General features: G+C 39.4%; 1 protein-coding gene across 7 annotated transcripts in view; it reads left to right on the top strand.

Annotated features, from left to right (window-relative positions):
* MEGF10 (multiple EGF like domains 10) overlaps window positions 1–12,802 on the top strand; it is a 363,967-nt gene that overhangs the window by 279,761 nt on the left and 71,404 nt on the right. For all 7 annotated transcript variants that reach the window (XM_082457836.1, XM_082457834.1, XM_082457835.1 and 4 more), the window contains one exon: window positions 1,161–1,253. In XM_082457836.1, the coding sequence (XP_082313962.1) occupies window positions 1,161–1,253 (93 nt within the window). The remainder of the gene's footprint in view (window positions 1–1,160; window positions 1,254–12,802) is intronic.

Here is a 12,802-nt window from a genome sequence, read left to right as displayed (position 1 = left end):
TATATACATATATATACACAACATATATAAATATATATACACAAAATATATAAATATATATACACAATATAGACTTACACACAGTACATAAATCACACAAAAGAATATTTAATGACATAGAAAGATTTTTTTCTCATTATATTAAGTGGGAAGGCAAACTGAAAAATATTATGATTCTCTTTTTTTTTTCCTTAAGAGAGAGGTTTATTTTGCTTATTGGTATTTTATATTTGGACAGGAGACCTGTTTTACTTTTGTAATAAGACATGAATTAATAAAACTTATCTCTAAAGCATAGGATACCTTATCCCATCCTTAAATGAAATTCTGGAACATCTGAAATCCAAACTCTTCCAAGTTGTTCTCACAATTACTCATATATCCAGATATTTTAAAGAAGATTTAACCAACCTGAGTGGCACTAATGTTGAGGATAATGCTGATGTTCAACACAGCATATGTCTGATCCCTTTCTATCGCCCACTGAGCTTTCCTTTGGAAATCATCAGACTACTCATCCACTCATGTTTTCAATGATACCCCTTATTTTCATGGGTTGGGTCACACCAGTGATATTCACTAACAAAAGAGGAATTGAGATTTACTATTTCCTGAAGACCTGGGTGACATTTTTCGAATATTCTCCTCAACAGAAAAAGAGCATCTAAGTCTGCTGTGTCATGGTTGTGAATAACATGTGCACAAAGAAATTTGACTATTGTTTCTAGTGAAGGTATTATGTAAAGGGAATACCTTTCAGACTACTCTTGTCGCCCTGGAGTCCTGAGATCTTGCTTTGTGGTTTGTTTGTGTATCCATATACGCTCCTCCTGAAACAAAGAGGATATATTTGGTAGTCACTGATAATTTTTTTAAAAAGTGGATTAGGCAATTTTCCTTGAAACTTCTTTGCTAATTTAGCATGAAGTAGAATTATATAGTAGAAATGAAGGAATTTATTTGGAGGTATCAAAATAAGAAGGGGAATTGTTTGGTTACACAGAGGACTGTAAGAGGGCTGAGGAACGGATTGAAGAAAATTATCAAGCATGCATGTTGTTTTTAAGTGATACTTGAGACTGAGATGTGAAACAGCTGTGTTGTTGGGGTTTTTTTCTTGTGCCAACTTTCCTTATTTGATTGATTTTTCTCTCTGACAGCCCATTGTGCTGATAAATGTGTCCATGGTCGCTGCATTGCTCCAAACACCTGTCAGTGTGAGCCTGGCTGGGGTGGGACCAACTGCTCCAGTGGTAAGTTTCCACCTGCTGTTGTCTGTCTCCGGATGTTTTTGCTGTATGGGCCTCTTGTCTGCAGATTACATGAGCCACAGGTTTCCCTCTTCATCCCAATACAGAACGTGGTGTAGATTCCCAATCCAACTGACGAATACTGTTTCTTTTAAATCTCTACATGTATTATACACAGAACTGTTATGAATAGAGTATAAAGAAAGGTACTTGGAAAGAAGATTTCAATCATCTGATTCTGGTACTTCTGTGAATATCAATGCATTTTCCAGGGTAGGGTCCAGAAGTTAGATTCCTTAACTCAGTAAGGCAGTTTTGGTAACACAGCTACTGTATTCCTGCGTCTGTTTTTACTTGTTTGTTTATCTAATATATTTTCTTGGTGATGAAAACTTACCACTTGTTGGTTCTAAAGCAGAAGTAAAATTGATATTTTCAATGCTTAACATATTAATCTTTGAATTCTGAGGTGCAAATAATAAGTACTTGCTCAGATTACTGGGGAGAATTATTGGTAATAAATGAAAATTCATGAACATTTAGGTATTAAATCAATTCATAATATAGTATATAATTTTTCTCCATTATGTTAGAATTATAATTGTAAAATGATGGTGTTTTGGACTATAAGCAGATTGCACTTAAAATCCTGTATTCATTATTATGAGGATTAAATGATGGAATGTCATGTAATACAGTTGCTTTTCTAAATTTCACAGTTAAAACTTAGGTCTTCTGGCTAACTCCTTGCTGTGCGTGTAATTGTGCACTCTTCCTGTTCCTTTATACTTCGTTTTGCCTTGAAAAATGTGAGAAGGAATTGAAGTGCAACTAAATTGTAATGCATGAAACGTTTACATTTAGAGAAAGGGAAAAATAGTTTTAAAAATTAGCAGACTCTTGTGACAACACAACTTTGTCCTCCCTGCTACCAAAGAATTTTCTGAAACTAGTCCAAAAGAACTTCAAGTTATGCAGATAAGCTGGTTTTAAGAATTTTTACTTGCTTCCATTTGGAATTGGGGAGATTACTCTTTATCTTGTTAGAACTACTTGTTTTAGACTTGTGATCTCTTGATTGCCTCTAAAACAGCATCTTCAGGGGAGGTCCTTATGCTGTCTGTGCATAGAACATTCCATGTGAAAGAGCCTTTTTGTCGTGTCCTAAACAGGGAGTGTGTGTGTGTGTGTGTGTGTGTGTGTGCGCGTGTGCATGCATCTTTCTGCCCCGACAGGCTCCCCATTCCAATGGGTAACTGTCTTGCAAGGTTTTGTTAGCCTTCTGTTAGAGATCAGGAGGAGAGAGGGCACTTCGTTCACATGCCATTGAGGCAAAATGTTTGGGATGTGGGATCTGGCTCACGTCCATTTTTCTGGCCGACTGACCTCAAATGCATTGTTGCTTTCGTTGACTTTTCCAACTTAAAGATCAGTTGTGCCTACACATTTGGAAGAAAAATAACATTATTGTATAAACCATTGGGAAAGAGAAGAGTGGCTATATTCTTCATTTGAGAAATGAGATTTGTTACTAATTTCAGGGTGAGAATACTGTGGAATAATTTTATTGCAGTCATACTTTGTCCCCTAAGAACTGCAGCCTACCTCAAACTGAGAGATCAGACTAAAGAGTGTGTAAACAAAACAAAAGGTCTACATGGGTTTCAGACTCTCTAGAACTGATTTAAGCCTTCTAGAAAAAACAAACTGTTGCTTCATTTCGGAGTTGACTGACTTTTGAATGAAGCCTCTAGAATTCTGACAACACATGTTCTTTCAATCCTGGATGATGATATTGAGGTGACTTTTAGTTTATTCTCCACAGCTTATGTTTTGGCTTTATCATGAACAGAAGCATAAATAAATGTGGACAGATATCTGAAGGCTTTAAAGATGTTCTTAGAAAACATTTCTGACACCTTTTTTAAGCACCTAAGAAAATGCTATTCTGAGCCAGAGCACTGAATTTTGTTACCTGGGTTTTGTCTATAGCTGCTACCCTAATATCACTCATTAGGAGGTGTGTAATTTAGTTACTCTTGGCCAGATAATTCTTGAAGCAAATGCACACTCTAGTAATCTACTAAGTAGCAGAGTTAAAATGGCCTAATTCCCAAGGATTTTTATCTCTCTGCCCCCTCCTCTCTGGTTATTGTTATGCATATATTTGATAATATATGTTAGATCCAGAAAATGATTGCTTTTTTAATGACACCAGTTCCTTGTATTAGTCAGGGTCCAATCAAGAGACAGAAACTGCAATCATTTTTTTGAGTAAACCTTTCATTTTGGAACAATTTTAGAAGAGTTACAAAGAGAGTTGACAGTTTCCATACACTTGCATCCAGTTTTTCCCTTAACATGTTAAGTTACCATTAGCTTGGCAAAACTAATTGCCAAAAGAAATTGACATGAATACAATACCAGTTAGTTCCTTACTAGTATATTACTATTAAACAAACTCTAGACTTTATTTGGATTTTATTATTTTTTCCATTAATGTCCTCTTTCTGTTCCAGGATCTAGTCCTGAGCACTGCACTGCATTTTCACATCTCCCCAGTCCCCTCTGGTCTGTGACAATTGCTCAGTCTTTGTTTTTCATAACCTTGACAACCTTGATGAGAACTGGCCAGATATCCTGCAGAATGTCCCCCAGTCTGTGTTTTCCTCATGACTAGACTAGGGGTACAGGTTATGAAAATACCACAGAGTTGAAGTGACTGTCTCATTATATCGTATCAGGGGTATGATGATATTCACATGACAGCACTGATGGTGTCATCACTCGGTTAACCTTCATCATTTGGTGATGTGTAGTGTTTGCCAGGTTTCTCCACATAAAGTTACTATTTTTCCTTTTCCTTTTTCTCTGAGAATACGTCACTAAGTCTAGCCTACCCTCAAGGATGAAGGGTAGAGATTAAGCTCCATGGTTTTGAGAGGGAGAATATCTACATATGTTATCTGGACATATTCTATAGGGAAGATTTATTTATTCTCTCCCATTTAATCAATCATTTATTTATATCAGTGTGGACTCATATATATTTACATGAGAAGTCAATATTATATTGTTTATTTTGTTGCTTAAATTGTTCCAGCTTTGGCAACTGGGAGTTCTTTTAGGTGGCTTCTGTGTCCTTTTCACACGCCATTGTCCTTTTGTTTGGTCGTTTTGTTTTGTTTGGTCTTTTGAGCAGTTCCTTACTTTCTGCTACTGTAGGATACTCCAAGCTCACTTTGTGTTTTTCCTCCTTCAGTCCTAGAATGAGCCATTGGAGAATGGTATTTAGAAACCAAGATCTGGGTGCTGGTGTGCTCGTTGCTCCTGGAACACATAGTAACTTGAACAGGGAAAGTTTATTAAAAAGAATCATTAGCTATAACATGAATTTGGTGTAGAGATTGGCTAGTAGAAAGTAGATAACACTCAAAAGAATACAGGAATGGCAGAAATAAGGAGCATCCACTACTCCTAGGGCTGAGATAGAACACCCAAAGAGGAAGCCCCACTAACGGTGTGATGCAGACCTTGTTAGAGCACAGCCACAGCTCACTGAATGGCAGAGAGACTGCCATGGTACACCCCTAGTGAAACTTGCTGGAAATCTGCTTTCTGGAACTTGCTAGAAATCTGTTCTATAGGATGCTTGAGAAAGCTGTTCTGGAGAAGTGTCTTACCAGAAGCACTCTGCTACAAAAAAGCCCAAGGGGGAATGCCAGGGGAAGTTGCTGGCTGATGGGTGCTGCTGGCCACAGTGCACTGTAGGAGCTGGATGCTGAAGAAGCTGCTGGAGAAGCCACCCCCACTGTGCTGACAGGGCAGGGGCTGGGTGCTGGAAGAGCCACGGGCACTTCCGGAGTCAGTTGAGCTGGCACACTAGAACCATGATGGGCAACACCTTCCTCCTACAGAGTCTCTCCGGCACCCTACAGAAAATGCCTAACAGTCAGCCAGCTGGCAAAGGAAGAGTACTTAAAGGGCCCACTTTCATTTTTGTAGATAGAAATGAAGGATAAATTTAGCCCTGAGAGACAATAAAGTGATAACTGGTCCAGTCCACTCCTTTGTTTACTCAGCTCTTCTGTGCACCTTTCTACACACATCTGAATTCTTGTACATCAACAAAACGACTCTGCATTTCCATCTAATAAAATACAGCCTGACATCTTACAAGTTAAGATGTTCTCACTCTTTTCCCCAAATGAGGAGATGCAAGTCCCAACAGTCATGGTATCCGTTGCTGGTTATATTAATTTTTCCTGAAATTCAGATGAAGTACCACTGAATATTTTGCTACCTAGATACTAAAGTTATCTTCCAACAACTTTTATTTTATATAAAATTAAATAAAAATGCAAAGAGCAGAAAAAAAGAAAATAGCTTCTACAAATAAACACATAGATGTAGCAAGCAAAGAGAAATGTTACTACTACAGGCCTCTTTTCTGTAATTAGTCACATGCTGTACTTGTATGTATGGCCTCCTTCTTCCCCATTTCATATTTCTCCCTCTCAGCCCAAACCTCAGCTACTTAGGGTTCTTCATCTGGAGGAGTGACTCAAACCTCCATTCCCGAAGGATCTGAATTCTCAGTTGTCCTGCCTTTTATTGGTTGTTGACACTTTCCATTAACCTTTACTACCGGGCATGGAAGTACCAAGAGGTGCCCCACAGAATCCCCTGGGTTCCAGACGTAGTTCAGCTTTCTCCCGTTATGCAGCAGCAGCCCAATTTCCCTGTGATAATCAGGATCAGTCATTCCAGCCAGAAGAGTAACTTGTTTTCATGGCTATCTCTCTGTATATTTTTTCCTTCCCAATATACATGGGAAATTAAGAGTCTGACAGTACCTTCACAAGCACAAATTTAAAAAGGCTTCCCTTGGAGGTTTAGTATGACTGTTTACCTTGTCAGTGGATGGACGGATTCCTATATATGGTATACAGTCAGTGTTCCTGGGTCTTAATGTATTTTCTGTATGAAAAACCAGGTGTGTCAGAGAACTGAACACGGTCTGTTTGCTTGAAGTGAAATCATGATTTATTTGACTGACTTGGGCATATTACCTCTTTTTAGGTTTGATTAAATGATTTTTTTTTTAAAAAAGCATGTATGTATTTTATTTCTATTGGCATCCTAAAGAATACCCTAGCCTGTGTAACATTATCTTAGCTCCACTTCTCTCTTTCCTCCTCTTTCCTGTTCTCTCTCTGTTCCTCCCCCATCAATATCTCTTGTCTGTTCATCAGTCCTGTATTTCTCTTCCTCCCTCACTGGATGGTAAACAACTCCTGGAGGGCAGGGGCTGTGTATTATTAATGTCTTTAGCCTCCACTGTGCCTGGCATGTGATTGGAGAGCAGTAAATGTTTGTTTCATTTAATGAGATTGAATGTATGCTTCTGAGAAGGTCATTCATGTGTTCATAGTTTGAACTTTCATTGATTACTGTGTGCAAGGAACTGTGCTGGATGCTGCAGATAAAGAAACCAATGAGGAATAGTTGTTGGTCCCACAGAGCTCGCAGCCTGGAGAAAAGTAGACAGACTTGTAAATGTCTCGTCCTGAGGAAGAGAACAGCCTCAGGAGAAGAGGTGGATTGAGGAAGCTAGAAATGGTGGTGGTGGGTAAAGTAGTGAGAGGTTTTCTGGCTGGACTAGAAAGAAGGGCCTAATGTTGTGCTGGGGACAGAAAGCAGACTGCTGTGGGGTGAGGGGTGATGCAAAGATGTTAAAGCATAGACTCCTCTTCCAGAAACTTAACTGGGAAGTCAACAAGGAAGGGCAAAAAGATAAGGAGTTAGTAAAAGACAAATGTAGGCTCAAGAGAAAGTTTGGTGTTTGTTTGCTTTTGATTGTGTTTTAAGGTGAAAGAGGCTGAGAGGATGGTGCAAGAAAAGACAGAGTCTGGAGATTGAATTGAGAGGTCATTTAATCGAGGGAACACAGCTCCTGAGAAGACGGATGGGATCCTGACACTGATGGAAGGATTAGCATGAAGTACTTCCCATTCCCAACAAAACGAGGGAGGAAAGAGTGGCAGGCAGGATGTCGATAGGTTTCTGGGCTCAGGAGCTCACGGGCAGTGGGGAGGAGGATCTGAGTGAGTTCATATTTGATGACCTTTCTTCTCTTGGTAAACTGGGGAAGAGATGATCTGCTGATATCAAGGGAAGCAGAAGTTGGGCACGTTGATAGTGATGATGACAGCAATAGTTCTTCTCTATTGAGCGCTTAGTATGTGCCACGCATCTTTGTAAGGGCTTTACGGCTTTACAGGAACTACATTGTTACAATTCCTGTTCCTATTATACAGATGAGAAAATGGAGGCACAGAAAAATTAAGTGTCTTGCCTAAGTTTATGCTTCTGGTAAATAGTGGAACCAGACTCGCATCTCATTCACAGCCAGTAATTTTAATAAGGATCTGGTGCCTCCTGGAGCTGGAAAGGAGATTTGGTGAAAGTGACAAAGGTCAGTGAATGAGAGCAGGAGGCAGGACTGATACCACCAGACAAAATAGCAAAACAAAGGTTCCTGAGAGGTGTTGAGGGCACACTAACATGTCATTTAAAATGATACCAATTTGGTTGGATGCGTTTGTAATTTGTAATTTCCTCATCTGTAACATTAAGAATGTTGGGCCAGATTGTATTTACGATCCCTTTCAAACCTATGATTCTATGTGTGATTTACTCTCATAAATATGTGTCTGCAATCCTCGAGATCTTTCTTTGTTTTGGAAACCCTTTAAACCTTTTGTATGAGTAGCAATAATACATTTGTTCTCTCGACCCATATAATTCTATTTATGATTTTCTAAAGGTCTATAGAGAAATTTATTTCTCCTCTGGCTATAGGGCACATCCAAAAACACATGGAGAGTCCTAAATCAGCCAGCAGCCAGCAAATAGTTTTCAAATGCTTGTTCCCTAGGCTTTTGACATTAGTACCAATTAGAAACAAAAAATGGAAATTAATTTTGGTCTAGAAAATCCAAACTGGGGTTTATTTAGTCACCAATAGCATTTCTGGTTAAACGTACTTGGAAGTAGTGAAAACAAGCCTAGGAGGCCAGACTAGCTCAAACATTTTCAGATACAACATTAAGAATACTGATAACCTTTCAGATAAAGCAAGCACGCTGTGCTGCTCGGAATAAGTAATAAGAATTTGCCTGCAGGATATTCGAATGGGGGAATCCATTTGAAGGGTATTACAAGCCAGAAATTGTAAGGCACAAAAAGCTGACTTGTTCGCCAGCAAAGTCTGCTGTAAAGGTCTATTGACTGGATACAATAGAGGATCGATGTTGTCTGGGGAGAGAAGTCACCGGAGCCCAGTCCTCGCGGCAAGTCGTTAACATACCCATCACCCTGTCAGAACTACTTTAGAAGTCAGGTTGATGGAGCAGCAGAATAAGAGTGGATCATTTGGGTTCACTGGCATGGGGGCCGGACACTGATGACAGGTGGGGAGGACTGAGCTCGGGATGAATGGTTCATCGGAACTGCCCGAAAGCTATTTCACTAATGGACTGCCCGAGTATCTTGATAGAGGTCACACACGGAAACAGCTGATTTTGCCTTTGTGAAGGAGTCTGAAACCTGGGCTTCTGTTGGTTACTCTCTGGAGGGGCAGACAATCTCCTCCACGTCCACCCACCCAACTCCCTGTTGGAACTGAATGACAATAGACTTAGTGCCTCTCCATTCTGTGCTGTGTGTATGCCTCACTTTCCTTAGCTTAAAATAAGGTTCAAAGTATCTATGTCAGATGCTTGTGAGAATTAAACGACACAATACCTGCTGAGTACTCAGCACTCAGCACTGTGCCTGGTGGCATGATAATGGCTCAGTAAATGGTACTTACTTACAATTCCTTGTGTGACAACTGTGCCTTCCACCAGACTTCGCATCAGACCGGTCTGTGGACTGGAGAATGGATGGAGGGGCTCTTTGTGGACACGTCGTTTCGCCCAGCAGGCCACACCCTTCTTGAGCAGGAGCCTCTCTTTGTCCACAGTTGCTTGACATGAGGCTCCCCAGACAGAGCCCTCGTGCAGTTTTTTGCATTATCTCCGACCTCTGACCATTAATGTCCTTACCAGATGAATTCACGTCTGGTTCATATTGCTCGGGGCACGGTGAGAACACTATAGATGTTTATGTTACTTGCGCTAGTTGGTTCACATGCTGTAAAGACAAGGCTGGGCTGTCATTTTATTTAACTCCACACACATCATTTATTGATATTTTTTCCTTTTTTTTTTTTTAACTTTGTGTAATCTCCCTCTACATCTGTTTGTCAGAAAATCTTGGTTCAACCTCAAAATATAAGATAATCTAACCTTTTCCTACTCTCTACTCCTGCCACTCAAATCCAAGCCACCATCCTCTCTTAATTGGTGATCACAGTAGTCTCCCTGCTGTTGCATCTACTTGAGCCCCACTCCAGTCAGTTCTCTGTATTGAGACCAGAGTGATCTTGTAAAAATGCACTTCAGAGCATACTGCTCCCCTTCCCCAAACTCCCCAGTATTTCCCATTATAGTTAGAATAAACGCCAGAGCCCTGACGTGACCCACCAAGCCCTGTTTGATCCGTCCCTCCCTACCTTCCCGGCCCCTTCTCATCCCACTGCTCGCTCAGGGTACCACACTGCTCAGCCTCTGCCTACCTTTCTTGGAACACAGTAGCTTCATTTCTGCCTCTGCACTTGGTATTTCCTACGCCTAGAATACTCTCCTCCCTGGAACTTTATGTGGCTGGCTTCTAATTTAGGTCAACGAACTTTCAATCTAAGTGTCACCACCAGGAGAGGCTTTCCCTGACTACATAAACAATATTCTGCCATAACTATCTATTACATCATCTTTTTAACGTTTTTTTATGGCACTATTTGAAAATACTTCGTTTTTTTGTTTGTTTGGTTGGTTTGGTTTTTTTGTCTGTATTCCCCTCCAGGATAGAAGGCCCATAGAAACGTGAATTTTGTCTGTTTTATTCACTGCTTCCTAGCTAATTTATTCACCTAATGTCTAGCACAGTGCTGGGCACCCAGTGATTCTCAATAAATATTTGTGGAAGGAAGGAATGAAGGCATAAATGTTCCAAGAGCAGTAATGGATATAAACATGAGATATGAGAGATGAAAGACTCTGCCTCTTCTTTCAAATGCTTTCAGTTTAATAGAGGGATTGGAAGTCCATCTACAAATATATAGGCAAAGCATCTGGAGAAGTCAAGGAGGACGTGGTCAAAGGTCTTCTAGAGAAAGGGCATGACCTGAAGTCCTTCCTTCAGTGGCCTTAAGGGAGCTCAGGCTCCAGTGGCTTCAGGATCCACCTTGGCTGTGTGCAATGCAGACTCATTCATCCTTGGCGGGTTCCCATATATTAGCAGCTGCAGTGAGATTGTAGAAGCCAGGCAAGATGAACTAGGTGTCGTTTCCATAAACTTTGAAGAAGTTGTGTACGTAGAGAGCTCCTCACCCTCAAAAGAGGAAGGGTTTTACCTTACCTGTAAAATCAAGGAGACTAATACCTGATTTTAGTAAAGCCATGTACATTTCCTCTCATAAGGTTATGCTGTTAATTGGCTAAAATTAAGTGCTCTGGTTTAACATATAGTCCGGTATCTTTCATGACTATATCAAATTTCTTATTGTTTGTGATTGTGTCAAAGAATTTTTTTAAATACTTGAAAACTCCCTCAGGGCAGATAAGAAAAAAAACCGTTTTTTCCTTCTTTGGTCAAAATATCTTCTAATTCATTGACGACCGAGTTGACTTTAAAAAGTTTGAATATTTGTACATATATGTTAGAGCAAAGTAATCATGTTTGACATGTGTAAATTAATAAAGTGTAGAAAGTAATAAAACAATAACATTTATACTACTTATAAAGACTATTTCAATAGGGTAAGTAGTAGAGGTTATAAGTGCCCTGCCTCTGGGCCATAAATGGTGTCTTAAAATTCTGTGAAAACCTAATGGTTTTACTACTCACTACTCTTGCACAAAATGAGTGGAAGTAACTTCCAAAGAAAGTTTAAATTTTAATGGAATTGATTTGAACTTGATATTAGTATATAGCTGTGAATTTTTGTTCATGTATTAAAGAAAAGCCCCTTTATCCTTACAAATAAAAATAGCCTCATGTTGTAAAATTAGTATTACACAAACCAGATTTATCCATGCTGTAAGTTAGTTCTTAGAATAATTAGACTGCATCAAAGTTAAACAGTTCTTTAAGACACCATAAGCAAAGTTAAAAGAGAAAGAAGAGAATGGAGAAAGATTTCTGCAACGTATAAAACAAATGATTAGTATATAGGATATGTAAAGAACTCCCACAAATCAATAAGGAAAAAACCCCCTCAACTTTAGATTAGGCAAAGGATACAATAAGGTAATTCAAGGCAAGGAAACCTGATTGGCTAATAAGCATATGAGAATATTTATCTTCGTAATAACTGAGGAAGTGCATAATGAAGGAACACAATGTCATTTTTCACCATCTGATTGGCAAACGTCTAGAAGTCTGACAATATCAAGTGTTAATGAAGATGTGAAAGGAAGCTTGCACACACTGCTCTCAGGAGGGTAAATTGGCAGAGTAACTTTGGAGAGCAGTTTGGCTGTCTCTAGAATAAAATGTTGATTTGTGTACACCATAGGATTAGGTAATTTTATTTTTACTCCTTTATAATCTGTCTGTATACCTTGGAGAAACCTTTACATACATGTATAGGGGATATAGTCTTTGCATCTTTGTAACAGTGAAAATTTGGAGACAAGTAAAAATGGCCTTGAATATGAGAAAAGATAGATTTATTGGAGGTTGTTAATACAGTGTAATGCTGTGTAGCCATTCATTCCTATAAATTTCTATGTAGTAATACACTGCATTAAAAGATGTGTCAACATTAGTGGATCTCAATATCATAATATTGGGTGAAAACAAGATACACAGTGATATAAATATTTTAATAGAAAACTAATAAATTCATAAAATTTATGCAATATATTATTAATATATTAATAATATATTAATACATGCAATATATAATTTTTGGGCACACAAGCAGACTAGAATGATACACATTAAAATCATGACAGTGGGGACTTCCCTGGTGCCACAGTGGTTAAGAATCTGCCTGCCAATGCAGGGGACACGGGTTCGAGCCCTAGTCCGGGAAGGTCCCACATGCCGCGGAACAACTAAGCCCGTGTGCCACAACTACTGAGCCTGAGCTCTAGAGCCCGCGAGCCACAACTACTGAAACTCACATGCCTCGAGCCAGTGCTCTACAACAAAGAGAAGCCACTGCAATGAGAAGCCCACGCACTACAACAAAGGGTAGCCTCCCGCTCACCGCGACTACAGAAAGCCCACGCGCAGCAACAAAGACCCAACGCAGCTCAAAATAAATAAATAAATTTTTTTATTAAAAAAAAAAAATCATGACAGTGGTTCCCTCTGAGGAAGGAGTAGGGAAAGAACTGAAAACCAGGTACGAAGGAGATAAGGGACTTTAACTGTAA

This window comes from Balaenoptera physalus (assembly GCF_965194825.1).
Source record: "Balaenoptera physalus genome assembly, chromosome: 3".
Classification (NCBI taxonomy): Eukaryota; Metazoa; Chordata; class Mammalia; order Artiodactyla; family Balaenopteridae; genus Balaenoptera; species Balaenoptera physalus.
This window is presented reverse-complemented; position numbering and strand designations above follow the sequence as displayed.